General features: G+C 37.2%; 1 protein-coding gene across 1 annotated transcript; it reads right to left on the bottom strand.

Annotated features, from left to right (window-relative positions):
- Positions 1 to 15400: 15400 nt before the first annotated feature.
- Positions 15401 to 16887, bottom strand: LOC138338481 (uncharacterized). The gene is made up of 4 exons (XM_069289446.1): positions 16631 to 16887; positions 16422 to 16535; positions 15938 to 16140; positions 15401 to 15492 (listed from the first exon to the last, which is right to left on the bottom strand). The coding sequence occupies exons 1-4, from the start codon at positions 16885 to 16887 to the stop codon at positions 15401 to 15403; spliced, it is 666 nt and encodes a 221-aa protein (XP_069145547.1).
- Between the last annotated feature and the right edge of the window lie 4582 nt (positions 16888 to 21469).

Here is a 21469-nt window from a genome sequence, read left to right as displayed (position 1 = left end):
AATTGAGTATAAAGGGATGAGGACACAAGGATTCGGAGCTGTGACCTCACCCGTGTAATACCTTCAAATCGCAAGAAAATAAATGGGGTTAGGTGGAATCAATATTAGGTAGGCTAGCTAAAAATTTAGAGTAAAAAAATTAATAAAATTAGTTGGGAGGCATGGGAATCGAACCCAGGACCTCCAGGCAGCGAGTGAAGTAAAGGAAGAATAAAAGAAGGGTAATGTGAGGCATGGGAATCGAATCCACGACCTCAAGGATGTGAAAGAAAGTAAAGGAGAAATGGAAAATAAGAAAGAAAATAATGTGAGGCTATCGGAGCTCCATCCCACAACCTCACAGCCAACGCAGAGATAGTCAACATTTAAATGAAATTAAAATAAGGAGGCTGTGGGGATTCGAACCCACAACCTGTCGTCCAAGGGAGAGTGTTTCTGAAGAAAAGAAACTAAAAAGAAATGTTGATGTTGGGGCTCGATATAGGGGTCAAAATGTCATGAGGACTAAAAATAAAATCAAGGAAAAACATTAGTCTTTTCCAAGGGATTCGAACTTGGATTCCCTTGTCTAAATTTCCATATTGATACATAAGTCATACGTAAATTATACGTTCAAGAATAATGCCACCTATTTAGATCAAAATCGAGATCTTGGCATATATACAAGATACATAAGTCTTGTACTACATAATTTTAGGAAGATATGAGTCACTTAATAAACTATGAATGAAGCCTTATGTCTTGTATGTATAGACCCATAAGTCTAGCATACATTTAGAAATAAGTGAACCTAAGATGTATGTATTGAAATGAAGTAACCCTAAAAGGTTTAAGTACGAGTGTAAAACACACTAAATGTCCAAGTGCATTGGAATACGATGAAATTATTATGATGTAATGAAATGATGAAACCCAAGAAGGAGAAAGTAAGAGTGTGAAACATACAAATGGACAAGTGCATTGGAATATAAGGAAATAAAAATTCACGTAAAATGGAGTGAGTAATTATGAAGATCAATTGTGCTAATGTTAATTAATGTGGTGAGAACATAATATGAGGCTAATGTAAAAGATGAGAAAAATCTCAAATGAGACTAAGTAAATGTTACAAAAACATACACACATATGAGAGTGTAAAGCTAATAAAGAGACCCGTATCTATGAACACTCTAAGGAAAGTATGAAGATTAACACACTTAATACTAATTATGAGATGAGAAATCATCTATTGAGCTATGATGTCCTCATACTAGAAGTCAGCTTCCGTAACGTATGAGTTGTATGTAATGGAACTTTATGCTGAGCACAAATAGCCTAGGCATGAGCGGTGATGACTTCTTTTGGGAAGGGCGGAGGTTCACGTAACTCTCATTAGATGAGATTTTTTGGCTTGATGAGTTTGGGTCTCCTTAAATCTCCTAGTCTTCAAACCTATACTGCCAATAAAGGGATATAGTTTGGTTAAATTCCCATGTACGATAACATGTTTTGGGTGACTTTGGCCGGTGATTCCACCTCTTTTCCGTGTGGTCGAGACACTGGATTTAATGATGATCACATGATCTATGTCGATTAAAGTTAATGTTCCCAATGAATGAATGAGGTCAGACTCAAATGATGCACATAATGAAATGAATGATACCAAAGGTGTTATGATAGGATAATCAAGAGGTGAGCTACACTCAAGTAATGCCACTAGGTTATTCTTGATCATTGCACATAAAACCCAATGAAACTCTTAAACTACATCCTAGGTAGAGTCGATATTCACACTAGCCTATGAACGAGATGAAATGAAGTACGTCAAATGAATGAAGCAGACTCTGTGTTTGGTAATGAAGACTGCCTAGTTAAGGTCCCATATGTTGAGCCCTCATTTTGGAAGGTCTTAATGTGAAGTCCATGATTCAAAGGTCTCATGACATATGAATGAATGATATGAAAGATGTTATGAGCTATATGTAATATGATATGTACTATGCGTAAGATGTTATGTGCTTTGTGCAATATGATATGTATGATGATGCATGTTACTCTCATGGCATGACTTTCCTAATCCAAATTTGGAAAGCTAACTAACTTTCCTAATCAAAATTTGCAAAGCTCACTAACTTTCCTAATCTAATTTTGAAAGTTCATTAACTTTCCTAATCCCAATTCGGCAAGTCAACTGACTTGACTTCCCATAATCATGTTTTTAGGAAAGAGATATTCTTACTCATGCATGTCCTTGGTCTGTGCTTGTACATACCCATACTTAGTACAAGTGTGTACTAATCTTATACTACTCTATATTTTTAGATGCAGACACATGTGGATGCTAGAGCTAACAGGTTGACGTTGTAGCTACCCAAATGTGGAGTTTTCATCTGGACTTGGTAGGACCTCATGCTTTCAAGGATGTCCACCGTTATTATCTAGCTTAGATGTAGGCTTTATCTAGTGGAGCATGTTCAACTAGTATTGCTTTCCGTTTTTATTTCAGACTTTGTTTTAATGCTATTTTGGAAAAAATATGTTTAATGAAATTATGAACTATCTCTTTCATTTGATTATCTCTATATTAGATGGTTCATTTGTGAATGCATATGATGTTAAGTTTAAAATGTTTAGCATGAAATAAGAAAGCAAAAAGATCAAATTTTCTGCTAAATTTAACCTAGATGAAGTAAGAATGACATTTGTATCCTTGTCTTCGACCTCTTAGAGATCAAGGACGCCGGTCTCATCTGGGGTCTAGATTCCGGTCGTGACACTTAACAGCCTCAGTCTTCCTCGGCTCCACCACAACACCCTGATCGGACACAACATGATCCATAAAGGTCACTGATCTAAGCCAGAATTCAAACTTGTTGAATTTGGCATACAACCGATGTTGTCTAAGTACCTTCAAGGTTAGTCTCATATGATAATCATGCTATTCCTTGGTCTTAAAGTAGATGAGGATGTCATCAATGAATACTATGACGAAAAGTTAAGGTATTCACAGAAGTCTCATTTTATGAGCTCCATAAATGAAGCTGGTGCATTAGCATGACGAAATGACATGACTAGAAAATAATAATCAATTACAGGTACGAAAGGCTGTCTTTGGGATATATTCATCCCTAACTCTAAGCTGATGATACGCGAAACGATGATCAATAATCGAGAAAAAGCTAGACCTTTGGAGCAGATCGAATAAGTTATCTATTCTGGGAAGTGGATACTTGTTTTTTATAGTGACTTCGTTGAGCTACCGATAATCGATACACATCCTAAGGGTTCCATCTCTCTTTTTCACCAACAAGACTGGAGCGCCCCAAGGTCATATGGTCATCTGGATGAAACCCTTATCAATGAGATCTTTTAACTATTACATCAACTTTTTGAGTTCAGCTGGAGACATTCTGTAGGGAGGAATTTAAATTGGTTTGGTGTCGGGATACTAAAATCAATCTCTCGAGGGGGAGGCACTAACGGATAATCATCGGGGAAAATATCTTGGAACTTACACACTCTAGGCAAAGAGTCTATTGAAGGAATATCATGATCTAGATCATTGACACTCAAAAGATGGCATAACAATCCCTTAAATATCTTTTTATTAGCTTTGAAGTTCAAAATCAAGGGACTTGAATGACTCGAATTGTACCCCACCAAGACAAGGTTTACTTCATTAGGGAAACAAAATCTCACAACTCTACTGCAACAATCCATGAAGGCACAACATTTATGGAGACATTCCATACCAAATATAATATTGAAGTAATTCATGGTTAAATCAACAAGGTCTGCACACATAGTCTTACCGCATACTACTATTGGGTAGTCTTTATGAACCCTATCAGCTCTAACATTTTCTCCTAAGGGAGTAATAACTATGATAGGATCAAGCAAAACCTGAAGTGGTGTTTCGAAAGTAAAAGCAAAAATGGTAGACACAAATGAAAGCATAAACCCTGGATTAAGTAAATCATAAATCGAGGTTGAGAAAACTTCCAGCATACCTCTGACAACATCAACAGACTTCTCCTGCTACTCCATGCCCTTCAAGGCATAAAATTTGTTCCTCTTAGAAGGCTCGATTGCAGCACCATTCTGGCGATCAGGCCTAGGCTAAGCATTACCTGCATCATGACCCTTATTCTGTGGACATTCCCATACCATATGTCCTCTCTTCCCACAACCGAAGTAGACATTTGTTCCTAGTTTGCACTCCCCACTATGAATACGACCACACTTGCCACATTTCTTTCTGGGACGCTGCACATAACCTCCATTGCCCTTCTTAGGATCGGGTCAGCCTCTTTTGGGTGTTGCACTCCTTTGAGAGTTAAAGTTACCTGAACTCTGATGCCCTTTCTTAAATCTGGGCTGATCACACACTCAGAGAGTGCTCCTGCCGCCACCACTGTTGGGACCTGCTTGGTTAGATAGTTTAGGCCTCCTAACATCATGGACTCTTTTTTTCTTCCTGATGTCCTCAACTTTCAGGACATGCACCATCAACCTGGACAAGTCCATAGTTTCATGGAGCATCGCAGCCCGACAGTCCTCCTCCAAGTTCTCTGAGATTCCTGTAAGGAACCTTCTCATCTCATCGCTGTTGTTAGACACAAGGGAAGTGGCATACCATGACAAATTTTACAAATCTCAGATAATACTCCCTGATAGTCATCGAGCTCTGCTTAAGGTTGATGAACTCCGCAACCTTAGCCTCTTTCATCTCCGTAGGGAAGAACCTCTCCCAAAAGGATGTCTTAAATAGCTCCCAAGTGATAGGACCTCCACCCAATGCCCTGCTATCCTTCCAAATCTTGCACCAAGTCTGTGCAACATCCTTAAGCTTGTACAAGGCCAGCTCATCCTTCTCAACCTCCATGGTCCCCATCGCCACAAGAATTTTCTATACCTCCTCCATGAACTTATGAGGATCCTCTGCAGTCTTAGATGGTGAAAAGATTGGATGGTTCATCCTCGTAAAATCTCGTAACCTATTATTCATGTTGTGGGTTGGTGGGTTTTCCCCTGAACCTCTTGTCTGTTGTCGAGGGCCATCATAGCCTAAGCCTGCATAGTGATGGCTTGAGCCATATGTGTCAAAGAGGTCCGCACCTACACATATGTTAACCCAGCTGGGTTAACTGGTATGGCCACTCCTGCAAGTGGAGTCTGGGGTAGAACTTGGTTGCCCCAAGCAGTTGTTCCTACTTTTCCTCGACCAGTGTTCCCCTTGTGTTCATTTTTAAAAAAAAAATAAGAGTTGATGTTAGATATGCTCATAATACCGGGAAATCAAATATTAAGGAAAGCACGACATGATCAGAAGAAGGGAAATTTCCAATGCATCATGCATTCTTTTCTTCATGATAGTGGTGCACTTCACTACCATAACTTAGAAACTACCCGATGTGGTTGATATGACCATTATTATCCTTGCAATTAAATCTAATGATATGATACCATGTTAGTCACAATAGTGGTCTAGACCTTAGCCGAAAGTCGCGTCGTTGACCTCTTAGAGGTCGCAGGCAAGACTACATACGTCATTATTACATCGTATGGTTAATTTTAGTTGAAAATTTAAAACTTTTGTTTTCTTTGAAGTATACATAGACTTCATAGTAATAATTTCATTATATAAAATCAATTCACAACAACCATGTAATAATAAGATACTCAAATGAAGGAAATAGTTCGTAACTGCATTAATATAAAGTTGCCAAAATTGCACCAATACAACCTTTGAAAATAAGTAAGAAAGAAGCAATAGCGGAACATCCTCCAATAGCTCATGCCTATTTCTAAGCTTCAATACAAGAGATAAGCACACTCAAAAGCATGAGGTCCTACCAAGTCCGGATGAATGCTCCACGTCCGCGTAGCTTCAACATAGTCTCATAAGTTGTAGCATCCACCTGTACCTCCACCTAAATGTAAATGATTGTATGGAATTAGTACACACTTGTACTAAGTATAGGTGTATGCAAGTAAACACCAAGGACATGCATGATTAGGGAGAGCTTTCACCTAATGATTAGAGTTATCAAAATTCAAGTCAGTTGGACTTGACAAATCATATTAGGAAAGTCATGCTATGAGAGTAACGTACATCATCATTCTTTTCATATTGCACACAACACATAAAAAATTTTATTTAGCACATACATATATCACTTATCTTTTGTTCACATTCCGTGAAACCTTGGAATCACGGACATGACATTAGGACTTTGCAAATAAGGGCTAAAGATATGGGACCTCAATTAGGGAGCCTTCATTGGAAAACACAGAGTCCGCTTCATTCATTAATACATATTTCATTTTCATCAATTGATATACCTAGGATGTTGTTTAGAACTCTCATTGGGTTCACTGTGCAATAACCAAGAATGACCTAGTGTAATAAATTGAGTCTAGTTCACCTCTTGATTATCCTATGCAAACACCTTTGCTATCATTCATTTTAGTGTGTTCATTACATGAGGATGTCCTCATTCTTTATTCCGGAACTTTTAATTTCACCTGTATTGATCATATGAGCTTCATGAAATCTAGTGTCTACCCCACAGTTAAAAGTGGTGGAATCACTGGACAAAGTGAAACCAAAACATGCTAGCGTATATAGGGAAATGAACCCTGCTAGAACCCTATTTTGGAAGCATAGGTTCAAAGACTAGGAGATATAAAGAGACCCATACCCACCTAAATGGATAGTCACATCTCATGAGATTTACAAGAACCTCTGCCTTCCCAAAAGAAGGAATCGCAACTCATAGTTAGCCTATCGGTTCTCAGTTTAAATTTTCATTACATTCATTTCATACATCATAAAAGCTGGCTTCTAGCATGAGGGCATCATTTTCTCATTAGATGATTGAAAATCTCATCATTAGTATTAAGTGTGCATTAATCTCAATACTTTAATTAGACTGTTTCTTAGATACTGGTCTATTTATTATTTTTACACTCTCATAGGTGAGTATGGTTTTCGGTAACACTTATTAGGCTCATTTGATATTGGTCTCGTCTTTCATATTATACTCTTATCATATTGTCATCACATTCATTAACTTTAGCATATTATCTCTTCATAATTACTCACCCCATTACATGAAAGTTAATTTTGTCATATGCCAATGCACTTGTCCTTTTAGTGTGTTTCACACTCTTACTTAACCCTCCTAGGGTCACATCATTTCATCATATTCATCTAAGGTTCATTTACTTTAAATGTAGGATGGAATTATGAACCCATACGTAGAAGCCATGAGGCTTCATTCATAATTCGTCTAAGTAACTTATAATTATCAAAGATTATATGGTACAAGAATTATGCATCTTGTAAGTATGCCAAGGTCTCGATTTCGATTCCTATAGGCAGCATTTATTAAATATTTTCTCGCATAAGACATATATATCATTACAGAATAGGGAAAGGGAACCCGATTTCGAACCCCTTGAGAAACACTTAGTCTTATATTAAATTTTGATTCAAAATTTCAGCATGGGGACCCGAGATTGAATCCCAATGCCTACATTTCTTTTCCTTTTTTTCTTCTTGACTTTTTTGTTTTGGATCGAGAGGATGTGGGATCGATCCCCCACAACCTCATTTTATGTTTATTTAATTGGTTCTCCTTGTTTCCTCACCTATCGGAGAGGTTGTGGGTTTGATTCCCAAACACCCCATATTATTTATTTTTATTCTCGCATCGACCGGTTTTAATTTCGGCCAAGGACACAAGGGTTCAAATCCTATGTACCTCATTTATTTTAATTAATTTTCTAGGTTCTCTTACTCAGCTAAGACCCTAGTTTGATTCCCCCTAACCTCACATTTATTCATAAATTATCAGTGGTTTTCATATGTTTAGGTCTCGAGTTCAATCACTGATGACCTCACACATTTTAAAAGTTTTTTCGAAGCCCAAAAGCTATCAAACGGCTTAGTCGAGACAAAATTTCTAAATTTCTATAAATTTTGTCATATTTTCAGTCCATTTTTCTCAACCTTTGTACATTAGATTTTGATGGCAATTTGTTGGACATTTCATACATTATTATATGCATTTTTCCAAGTAATTTATACAACTACACAGGGATTTAACATGCCATTTTCATGCTCCAACCCGTGATCAAGAACCATGGCAACACCTCTCTATACACTCACTTATCACAGTTTCGAAAAAACATAATTAATAATCACATAAATACGAACATACATACATGAACATAATCATCACGAAAACACATTACATCCCTAAATTCTACCAGCAAACATACCCAACCTAAACAATCGATGGGAGCTAATGATAGGGACATGCAACGGGGAAACATTCCTATTTTTCGGATTAGATTTCGACTAAATCCTAGGGGTCTTCTGGTAAAGGGACAAAGAGGAAGAAACACATACCTATCATGTCGTTCAACACTTTTTCAAAACATATCCAATGCGCTGCAAACTCCCCCAAAATCAATGCCCCACCACCGAAACTTAAAGAATAACCCTTCGAGAAATTTGCTTTTGCTTTTCGTTTTTAGACTAGTTTTACTTTTGAGAATTAGTGTTCAAGCTCTTCAAGAGTGATGAAATATTATTTTTTGTTCTGTTACTGACAAATAACGTGAGAATGAGAGTATAGAGACGTGAGAAAATGTATATGAGTAGGAGTTTTAGGTGAAGATTTAGTCAAACTAGGACTCCTTGTTATTTATATTAAAAATCTGATTTTCTAAGGCTTAAGTGAGATGATGAACCTGGCCTTACTTAAATCAGATAATTGAATATCAATTAGTTTGATTTAATATTGCTTTCACCAAGGATCAAACCCGGGTGAAGCTCTTCTCGTGAAAAGTTCAATCAGGGTCGACCCAACCCGAACCATCCACTAAAATACATTAATTAATTAATTATCTAGGTAAATCCATAGTGTAATTATGATACTAACGTTAGCCTTGAAAAGACCATTTTACCGCTAGACCCTCCAAACCTATGATTAACCCTTTCAAGTCTGGTTAACACTCATTCGGGTGAATCTTAATATTCGGGTGCCCTACATGGCTAGACAAAACCTTTCCTAGATCAACCAACTCACCAAGTTGGTTGGCTTGGCTGGTTCATAGGTTCTAAGGTCTAGTTTCACGCACATCAAGCCGTGTGAAACAGGCTTAATATAGGTATTCTAGGTACGTTGAGGAATTACTTCGCATAGTCATTTTTTGGTTGTTACATAAGGGGTCTCAAAAGTAAGACGCATACGAGACCTGGAAGAGATCCCACATACGAGACCTTGTCTACGAACTGTAAGTCAAGCTATAGAGTGTAGAAAAAGTAGGTAGGTGAAAGCAATGCTAAATTTTCCTAAGTGTGGAACTACGACTGCGGACTACAATTTACGGACCATACTACAAGTCCATAGTTTCCATCAGAGACCAAATAATTTGGTACCTTTGACATATAAAAGGGTTTTAAGGACCATAAATCTTATTACGGACCATAGTTCCCACAATCGGAGGCCTCTGTACCATGCTATGTTAACATTTTATTTTTTCATTTGTGGTTCTAAAATTATTTGGGTGTGTTCTAGGTTTCTTTTGGGTACTAACTACTACTCTATAGGTTTGATGGCACCCAAAAAGTCACAAGTCCAAGGGGAGGTCCAAATCAACTAGACCATCCCGAAAGTTTATTTTTGATGACTCGGAGAGTGACAAGACCCCGAGTATGTTCCCACAACCTCAAGGACAATAACTGCAGAAGCCCGATCTAATAAAAAACAACCCAAGAAGGTGATCTCTTCTATAATCACTGCCTCCAAACTCTGTTGATAAGGATACACTTATCGAGTCACCGAAAAGGTCTACTTTTGATTCCTGCACTAATTTAGATGCCGGATCTGCTTTGGAAACAACTACTGATCAAGAGGTCGGAATAAACATGCCTCTTCGAATGAGACCACTAGCATTGAGGAAGCTCCAATCCGTTGAAAAGATCAACTAGATCTGGTAGCCGAGGAGCCTAAGCCATGGTGCGTTTAGGGGTAATGGAAAATCTACTAGAATGCCAATATGATAAACTCCAAGGAGAAAAAGACCCACACCATCAGTGAGGAGCACAAATTTCTTACCAGGACACATAGTGTGTAAATATCCACCGATTGTTTCAACGATACAAATGGGAGTGGATGGATCGTGATACGGTACATACACCGACGAGATTATGTGGGACTGTTACGCTTCCGATGTCGCCACTCTCAGATGGTCCATTCAAAAGTAAGCTAAGCACACAGCCCATGACCCAATCACTTCAACCATGGTCTGAGGTATCTTACTGAACATCACCCTCACCAGCATTAGCAGATTCCTCTATGGACCCAACCCTCATCACACTTGGGCGACCATCACAGCCGAGTTTGAATATCACTACTTAAAGTAAAGTGAACACCGACCTAAAAATTACCAACCTCATATAGAATTCGGTAATTTTTGACCTCCGGAGGTCAGTATTATTAAAAAGAATAAAACAAGTTATTTTACGAAAAATAAAAAAGGGGGGTGGGGGAATTCTAGCCTGAGGGTCTGTATTTTTCAGGGAAAAAGTGAATTACAATAAAAACCGACCTCTTGATGTCGGTATTAAATAAAATAAATTAATAACAATATTTATTTTCCAAATTAAATCTAAAAAATAAAATTGAGAAATATTTTAATTTAATATTATAAAAATAGACTTCTAGGGAACGATTTTATGTCAAATTAAAAAAATATTATAATATCGACATCCAAACGTCAGTAAAATTAAATAGTATATAATTAAATAAATTTTCATTAGAATATTTCTATCGACATCATATAGATTAAAAAAAATTATATAAAAATATCGAAATCACGAAGTCGGTATTTATGTTTCATCCAAATACCAACCTAATGGGGTTGGTATTTTTATTTCATCCATATCCATATTCTAACATCATGAGGTCGGTATTCTTATTTTATTCAATAGTGACATCATGAAGTCGGTATTTTATTTCATCCAAATATCGACCTCATGAGGTGTGTATTTTTTCTTCATCCATATATCGACCTCATGAGGTCAGTTTTTTTAGTTAATCTAAACTTATCTTTCATCCAAATACGGATCTCATGGGGTCGGTATTTTTATTTCATCTAAATCCAAATACCGACATCATGCAGTCAGTATTTTTACTTCAACCAAAAACTGACATCATAAAGTCGATATTTTAATTTTATTCAAATATCTACCTCATAAGGTCAGTATATTTTCTTCATCCAAATATCGACCTCATTAGGCCAGTCATGTTATTTTAGTTAAATACCATGCAGTTTAATTAGTGTTCATTTAAATATTTGTATCGTGGCTTTCAAAAAAATAATATTTTCAATTAAGTTTAAATAAATTATTCTCTCGATGACGGTTTTATATACGTTAAAAAATAAACTAATGTAAAATACCGACCTGTCGATGTCAATATTATTTATTTCGTATGATTATTTTTTGTTAAAATTTTAATGTGATACTACCTCATGAGGTTGGTATTTTTTTTAATTATATGTAATTCATTTAAATAAAAACGACATCTGGAGATCGTTTTGTTTAAAATACTTCTATTAATTATAATTTTTGCTATTTAGAATAATACTATAATTTAGTTTGAAACTTACAATTAATTGTTCAAAAAGTGTAATAATATTGTATACTTTTATAAATAACAATTTAGACTTCATGGAATAAATTAAAAAAATATATATAATCAATATTTAGAGTATGAAATTACGTTGATATGAATTAGGATATAATTATACTTATATTTCTAGAGTAATGTACAAACCTAATTTGTCTGTTGTCCAATTGTAATATCTAATGTTATGATGTAGAGGTGAAGAGCAAACATATAATCTATTTGAGTACGAAATGTGAGATAGTATTATTATATACTTTCAGTCTTGAATGTATGTCAAGTGTAGTGATCACTTGCTAATTATGATGACATGCAAAGTGTATTTCATCTGAGTATGAAATACGTTGATTAATTAAGTATTAAATACATAATAAATTAAAGAAATACTGATGATCAATTTAAGGCGAGATTTATATATTAGATTTTAATTAATATAATTATGAGGAATATTATTTTAATTTATACAATTAACTTGATCGTTAAATTAAATTTATTAAATCTAACTTCTCTCTCTCTCTCTCTCTTTATGTGTGTGTGTGTGTGTGTGTATATATATATATATATATATGTATATATATATATATATGTATGTATATATATATATGTATGTATATATATATATATGTATATATATATATATATATACATATATATATATATATATATATATATATATATAAAAATTATATATATAAACACTCTTGACACATTAAGCATCCTTTATTATATTCATTTTAAGGGTTGTTACATAACCCCCCCCCCTTTAGAAACATTCATCCCCGAATGACACTACCACTATTTGGCGTAATGCTAATCAGATCATAACATAATTAGTATGCACAACCAACAAATAGCAACAAAATATGGAGAGGTACGAAACTTAAACTTAAGAATAGGAAGTCTAATCTCAAGAGCTAAAAAGATAAGGGTAAAGAGATATCATGTCACCCTCAGACTCCCACGTAGAAGCCTCAACAAGATGATTTCCCCGTAATACCTTCACTGTGACAATCTCCTTGTTCCTCAGCCGCTTGACTTGTCTGTCTAAGATCTCAACATGTACCTCCTCATAGGAAAAGTCTTCATCGACTCCCAAACCTTCTAAAGGTAGAATCGATGCTGGGTCACCTAGGCACTTCTTTAACATGGATACAGGCAATGCCAACTCATAGGGCCCCTCACCAACACGCTGTAGGATCACGTAAGGCCCAACATACCTCGGACTCAACTTCCCCTTCTTGCCAAACCTCATCACCCCCTTCATAGGTGATATCTTCAGATAGACTTGGTAACCAGCATCAAACTCTAAGGGCCGTTTTTGGTTATCTGCATAATTCTTTTATCGAGTGTAAGCTGTAGTCAACATGTCCCTAATCACTCTTACCTTGTCTAAGGCCTCCTGAATGATTTCTGGACCCAAAATGGATGACTCTCCGATCTAGAACCACCCAAATAAAGATCTACAACTCCTACCATACAATGCCTCAAACGGGACCATCCCAATGTTAGAGTGGTAGCAATTATTATTTGAGAACTCTATCAAAGGCAAACGGTCATCCCAGCTACCCCTGAAGTTAATCACACACGCTTTAAACATGTCCTCCAATGTCTGAATGGTGCCCTCTGCCTTGCCATCAATTTGAGGATGAAAGGTAGTACTAAGCTTTACCTAGGTGCCCAAGCTTTTTTGGAAAGATCTCCCGAGATGTGAAGTAAACAGAGCTCCTCCATCTGAAATGATAAAAGAGGAATCCCATGCCATCTCACAATCTCATATATGTAGAGTCTCGCATAGTCCTTGGCTTTGTAAGTAGAATTCACAGGGATAAAATGGGCAGATTAAGTCAATCTGTCCACAATAACCCATTTGGAGTCATGCTATCTCCTAGTCCTTGGAAGACCAACCACGAAGTCCATATTGATGGCCTCCCACTCCCAAGACAGGACCTCAATAACCTTAGTAAGACCGACAAGCTTAAGATGTTCTGCCTTAACCTTACTGACAATTAGGAAGCTTGACCACACATTCTGCAATGCCCTTCTTCATGCCATCCGACAAATTAATCTGCTTAATATCATGATACATCTTAGTGGAACCTAGATGTATGGAATATGTTGAACCATAGGCCTCTGCAACAATCATTGTCCGCAAATAATCCACATCTGGTACACAACCTGTCTTGATACATATGTATGCCATCACCTCCCAAAGCGAAAGACTTATTCATCTTCATCAACACATAGTCCATCAGCTCTATCAACACAGGATCGAGATGCTGACCCTTCTTGACTTCAACTACAAAGAAAGATTCAGAACTAGGATGAACTGAAACACCCCCACTAGTAGAGTTAACTAATCGCACACCTAGTCTGGACAATCTGTGTACATCTTTTTCTAACTCCTTCTTTTCATCCTCAATATGGGTTGTTATTCCCATGCTCATCCTACTCAAAGCATCGGCTACAATATTAACCTTACTTGGATGGTAGTGAACATTCATTTCATAATCCTTCAACAGCTCCAACCATCACCGCTGACATAGATTCAACTCCCTCTCTATGAACACGTACTAGAGACAGTTGTGGTCTGTGAATACATCTACATGGGCTTCATACAATTAGTGACTCCACAGCTTGAGTGGAAACACCACAGCTGCTAAATCTAGGTCATGAGTTGGATAATTCTTCACATGAACCTTGAGCTGTCTGGATGCATAGGCTATCACCTTAAAACCCTACATATGAACACAACACAAACCAACCCTAGATGTATCACAATAAACAGTTTAATTCTCACCACACATAACAAAAGTAAGTACCAGGGCTTAAGTGAGTGTGTCCTTAAGCTCCTGAAAAATCTTCTCACAAGCCTCTGTCCATTAAAACTTGGCCTTCTTCTTAATCAGAGTTTTCAGTGGGGCAGAAATGGAAGAAAAGCACTCCACGAATCTACGGTAATAACCAACCAATGCCAAGAAGCTACGGATATTAGTGGGAGTCAGAGGTTTTGACCAGTTATTAATAGCCTTAGTCTATCTGCGGTCCACCTCTACACCTTGATCGGACACAACATGACCTAGGAAGGTCACTGATATAAGACAAAATTCACACTTGCTGAATTTTGCATACAACTGATGTTGTCTAAGTACCTACAAGGTTAGTGTCAAATGTTGTTCATGCTCTTCCTTTGTCCTAGAGTACATAAGAATGTCATGAATGAATACTATGATGAAAGAGTCAATGTATTCACAAAAGACCTTGTTAATGAGATCGATAAATGAAGCAAGTGCATTCGTGAGACCAAATGACATAACCAAGAAAACATAATGACTATAATGGGTACGAAAGGCTACTTTTGGGATATCTCCATTCCTAACCCTAAGCTGATGATACCTTGATCGAAGATCAATCTTAGAGAAGAAACTAGACCCTTAGAGGTGATCAATGAAATCATCTATTCAGGGAAGTGAATACTTATTATTTATAGTGACTTTGTTGAGCTGCCGATAATCAATACACATTCTAAGGTTCACATCCTTCTTTTTCACTAACAACACTGGAGCTCCCCAAGGAGATATGCTCGGAAGAATGAAACCTTTATCAGTGAGATCTTTTAACAGCAGCTTCAACTCTTTTTGTTCAGCTGGAGCCATTCTGTTGGGAGGAATCAAAATTGGTCTAGTATAGGGTTCTAAGTCGATACCAAAGTCAATCTATCATGGAGGAGGGACTCCAGGCAAATCATCAGGAAATACATGTACGAACTCATTCACAACAAGCACTGAGTCTATGGAAGGAATGTCATGATCTGAATCATTAACACTAACAATATGACATAATAACCCCTTGTACATCATTTTATTAGACTTAAGGTTCGAAATCAAGGGATTAAGATGACTCAAGCTGTACCCCTCCCAGACTACTTCTTCTTCATTAGGGAAACAAAATCTCACCATTCTACTACGACAATCCAAACAAGCATAACAACTGTGCAGCCAGTCCATGCCAAGGATAAAATCAAAATCATGCATGGGTAACTCAACCAAGTCTGCACACATAGTCTTACCACTTACAACTATTGGGCAATCCTTGTATACTCTATCAGTTCTTACATTTTCTCCTAAAGGTGTATTAACCACTATAGGATCATGCAGAACTTTAGGCAGTATTTCAAAAGTGAGAGCAAGCAAAGGAAAGCATAGACCCTGGATCAAGTAAAGCATAAAATGAAGGTGAGAATACTTGCAGCATACCTGTGACCACATTATTGGACTTATCCTGCTCGTCCATGCCCTTTAGGGCATTGAACTTGTTCCTCTTAGGAGGCTTGGCTGCTGTTGCACCTAGTGGATTAGGCCTAGTCTGAGCATTACCTCCATCCTGACCTCTGTTCTTTGGGTACTCTCTAACCATATGCTTTCTCTTACCATAACTGAAATAAGTACTAGTGCCTTGTCTGCACTCTCCATTGTGAGCACAACCACACTTAGCACAGTTATTTTTAGGACGCTGTATCTCACCTACGTTTCCCTTCTTGGGATCAGGTCTGCCTCCTCTAAGTGTTGTACTTCTTTGGGAATTATTATTTCAGATGTCTGTTGCCCCTTCTTGAACCTGAGCTGATCAAGGATGCCAAAATTGTTTCTATGGCCTCCATGGCTGGAACCTTCCTTATCTTGAGGGCTCGGCCTCCTCGCAACACGAACGACTCCTTTTTTGCGTCTGTCCTCTACTTACTGGACATGCACCATCAACCTAGAGAGTTCCATGTTATCATGGAGCATCGCAGACCGACACTCCTCCTCGAGATCTTTGTTGATTCTTGTAAGGAACCTGCTCATCTCATCCCTGCTGTTAGATACAAGGGATGTAGCTTACCTGGATAATTTAACAAACTTCAGTACTCATCTAATCCTTGTTGTTAGATACTAACAAAAATAATATACCTTGATAGTTTGACAAACTTTAGGAAGTACTCCCTGACTGTCATTGATCCCTGCTTAAGGTTGATAAACTCCTCAACTTTCGCCTCTCTCATTTCCATGGGAAAGAATCTCCTATGGAAGGCTGTCTTAAAATACTCCCATGTGTTCGAAACTCCGCTCAAAGCTCGACTTTCATGCAAAATCTTGCACCAAGTCTGTGCAACATCCTTGAGCTGATAAGAAGTTAATTCTTCTTTCTCTGTATCGCTGGCCCCCATTGCCACCAAAATCTTATGCACTTCATCCACCAACTCCTGGGGTCCTTTGAAGTCGTAGACCTGTGAAACTAGGGGGTTTATCTTCGTGAGGTCTCTCAGCCTGTCAGTACACTCTCAAGTTTCTATCAGTAGACCTGGGCAGTCATGGCCTGGGCCTGCATAGTGATGGCCTATGCCATCTAGGCCAAGGATGCCTGCACCTCTGCATAATTCAATCCAGCTGGGTTAACCGGCATATCCACTCCTTTAGCTAGAGCCTTGGGTGGAACCTGATTGTTCCCATCAACTTCTCCTCTTCTCCTTTGACCAACGTTCCTCCTAGTTATCATTCACTCAAAAAAATAAGGATTGATGTTCGACACACTCATGACATCAAGAAATCAACTATTAGGAAAGGCACGATAAGATTAGAAGAAGGAAAATTTTCCTACGCATCATACAGTCTCTAATGAAGGATAATGGTGCACTTCACTACCATGACTTAGAAAAAATTCAACGTGGTTAATGTGAACTTATTATTCTCAAAGTTTATCCTAGTTCTCAGATACCAACTTTTTCACGACTGGAATCTAGGCCCCAGAAGAGACTGGCATTGTTTACCAGTCAGAGGTCATAGAGAAGCCTACATACGTTATCCTTACTTCATCTAGGTTAATTTTAGCGTAAAATGTGAACTTTTTGTCTCCGTATTTCATTGTAAACATTTTAAACCTAACATCATAGGCGTTCACAAATCAACAATCTAATATAGAGATAATCAAATGAAAGAAATAGTTCATAATTGCATTAAATGTATTTTTGCAAAAACGTCACTATTACAATGTCTGAAATGAAAGTTGAAAGAAACGCTAGTGTAACATGCTCCACTATATAAAGCCTACATCTAATCTAGATAATAATGGTATACATCCTCAAAAGCATGAGGGACTACCAAGTCCGAAGGAGAAACTCCACGTCCGAATAGCTACAACATCAACCTATGAGCTCTAGCATCCACCTGTGCCAACACCTAAAAAAATAGAGTTGTATGGTATTAGTACACACTTGTACTTAGTATGGGTATATGCAATCAAGAACACACCAAGGACATGCATAAGTAAGAATAGCTCTTTCCTAACAACATGATTATGGATAGCCAAGTCAGTTTACTTGCAAAATTTAGATTAGGAAAGTAAGTGAACTTTCCAAATTTTTATTAGGAAAGTCATACAATCAGAATGAAATGCATCATCATATTTATCATATTTCACACAACAAATAACATCTTACGCTTAGCATATATCATATTGCATATAGAACATAACATCTTTGTTATCATTCATTCTTATGTCATGAGACCTTGGATTCATGGAATTAACATTAAGACTTTCAAGACATGAGGGCTCAACATATGGCACGTCAACTAGGGAGTATGCTTTAGCACACACAGAGTCTGTTTCGTTCATTCATACGTACTCAATTTCATTTCATTCATGGGCCAGTGTAAACACAAACTACACCTATGATGTAGTTTAAGACTTTCATCGGGTTCGTTGTGCAATGACCAAAAATGACCTAATGTCCTTACTCGATTCTATCACACCTTTCATTATCCTATTCTAACAACTTTTGTATCATTCATTTCATTATGTGAATTATTTGAGGATGGCCTCCTTTATTCATTGGGAACTTTAACTTGAGCCAACATAGATCATGTGAGCATCATGAAACCCCACACTTAAAAGAGGTGGAATCACCGGCCAAACTGACCCAAAAAACTCTAGCATACATGTGAATTGAACCCCTCCAGATCCCTATTTTTGAAGTATAGGTTTGAAGACTAGGAGATATAAGGTGAACCATACCAGGCATGCTGGACACTCTAATCTCGTGAGAACTCCGTGAACCTCTGCCCTTCCTGAAATAAGGCATCACCGCGCATAGCTAGTCCATCTGTGCTAAGTATAAAGTTCCATTACATTCATCTCATACATCATGGAAGCTTGTTTCTAGTATGAGGACATCATAGCTCAATAGATTATTTCTCAGCTCATAATTAGTATTAAGTGTGTTAATCTCAATACTTTCATTAGAGTGTTCATAAAGACTGGTGTCTTCATTAACTGTACACTCTCATAGGTGAGTACATTTTAGTAACATTTACTTAGGATCATTTGAGATTACTCTCAGCTTTTACATTAGCTTCATATCATGTTGTCACCACATTCGTTAACAGTAGCACATTTGCTCTTCATAATTACTCACCATTTTTTACGTGAATGTCCATTTTATCATATGTCAATGCACTTGGCTATTTAGTGTATTTCACTCTTACTTAACCCTTGTAGGGTTTCATCATTTCATTGTTCAAGTCATCATTTCATTGTTCATTTCATCATATGCCCATGCACTTGGCCATTTAGCGTATCTTACAATCGTACTTAACCCTTCTAGGGTTTTTTCATTTCATTACATACATCTTAGGTTCACTTATTTTTAATCGTATGCTAGACTTATGGGTTTGTAGATACAAGACATGAGGCTTAATTCATAGTTTGTTAAGTGACTCATATCTTCATAAGATTATGTAGTACAAGACTTATGTATCTTGTATGTATGCCAAGATCTCGATTTTGATCTAAGTAGGTGGTATTATTCTTCAACATTTAATTGTCGTATGGTTTATGTATCAATATGGAAATTTGGTCAAGGGAACCGAAGTTCGAACCCCTTTGACAATACTCACATTTTTTGTTGACTTTATTTTTAGTCTTCATGACATTGGGACCCTAGATCGAGCCCCAACATCAACATTCTATCTTTATTTTTATCCTAGGATTCTCCTCAGACTTGGCCGAAGGGTTGTGGAATCGAACCCCACAATCTCTTTTATTTTTCATTTAAAATTGTGTTGGTCCAATTAACCTAGACCAAGAGGTTGTGGGATCAAACCCCCACAACCTCTCCTTATTTATTCCGTAATTTTGCTAGGGGCTGTGAGGTTGTGGGTTCGAACCACCACAACCTCCTTATTCTATTTTAATTAAAAATTGACTTAGGTAGGCGTTTGGCAGTAAGGTTGTGGGATCGAGCATCCACAACCTCACGTTTTTTTATAATTTATTTTGCCCTTCTCTTTTCAATTCTTGAGGTCGTCTTTCGATTCCCACGCCTCACATTTTCTTTTGATTAATTTTCTTCTTTAACTTTATTTGCTTCATTGAGGTCGTGGGTTTGATTCCCACGCCTCCCATTTTATTTATTTAATTTTTTTGCGCTATCCTTTCTTAGCCAATATACACAATTTAGAACCCCCCTAACCCCTTTTCTTTTTCATGCAAATTTAAGGTGTTATACGGGTGAGGTCACATATTTGAATCGTGGTGTCCTCATCCCTTCAAAATCAGTTAATTCCAAAATTTCACCTCTATATTTTAGCCTAGACAAAACTTATATTTTTGGCTGGAACTTAATCATTTTCTCAACTTATTTTCATCAATATTTCCACTTGAAAACTTAGGACAACTCATTGACCGTTTAACACTTTTTAGGGGGGGGGGAAGGGTTCATGGATTCATTTAGCCAAAATGTTAACAATCAAACCAGCCCCATTTCCAATTTAATGAACATCACGATTATATAGATTTATGTACGTAAAATGACACACAAAACAATATTAAATTTGAACCCTTAATTCGGCCTCATTGAAGTACATTAATGTCACGACCCAATGTGAGCGAACCAACCAATCTAAACCCTAACATTTCAACCATAAGAAACAGAATATAATGTGGAAGACTTAAAACTCATTAATAAACATCGATTAAATAACTTCTAAAATTCAATACTTATTATTCCCAAAATCAGGAAGTCATCACCACAAGAACATTCTATCCTCAAATTACTAAATCTAAGAGCGTCTAGAAAGTTAAAGTAAGTAAACAGATTGTCCATGTTCGAACTTCAAGACATCAAGACGTGAAAGAAAGAATCCAGTCCGAGCTAGGAACAATAGCTCACCCTAAAATAAGATTATTCTGAAGTCTGGCTAGAGTTGCGGCTGAGTCGAAGTCGATGGCACGTTGGCTGCACTCCACAAATAACAAAGAAGAAAATTACAAGTAGGGGTCAGTACAAGGCACAAGTACTAAGTAGGTATCATCGGCCAACTCAAAATAGAAAGCAATATATATCAGATAATAACATAAAATCAACTACAATACTCAATAGGTGGCAACAACAAGTACAAGAACCATTGGCAACAACACCAAGCACACCTATGAGGACTCAAGCCTCCACACCATACTCATTTAAGAATTACGTTCTTCAAACCTTAGTATATTAGCATAATTCAAGATTAATTCTCTTTACTATCCTGGTGTCAAAATGTGACACTCCGATCGCCTCAATATTCATTCATATTACTATCCTGGTGTCGGAACGTGACACTCTAATCACCTACTATCCATGTGTCAGAACGTGACACCCGATCCTCTATTATCCTGGTGTCAGAACGTGACACCCGATCCTCTACTATCCTGGTGTCGGAACGTGACACTCCGATCCCCTAATTCTACGTGTTGGTTCGTGACACCTGACCTAA

This window comes from Solanum lycopersicum, chromosome 9 (assembly GCF_036512215.1).
Source record: "Solanum lycopersicum chromosome 9, SLM_r2.1".
In the NCBI taxonomy this organism is placed as follows: Eukaryota; Viridiplantae; Streptophyta; class Magnoliopsida; order Solanales; family Solanaceae; genus Solanum; species Solanum lycopersicum.
This window is presented reverse-complemented; position numbering and strand designations above follow the sequence as displayed.

Coding starts and splice junctions, on each gene's coding strand:
- LOC138338481 (XM_069289446.1), bottom strand. CDS start 16,887: ATGGGGGCCAGCGATACAGAGAAAGAAGAATTAACTTCTTATCAGCTC. Junction 16,536..16,630: donor AAGTTTGTCAAACTATCAAG/GTATATTATTTT, acceptor TGTATCTAACAG/CAGGGATGAGATGAGCAGGT. Junction 16,141..16,421: donor AGGTTGATGGTGCATGTCCA/GTAAGTAGAGGA, acceptor TGGAGAGTGCAG/ACAAGGCACTAGTACTTATT.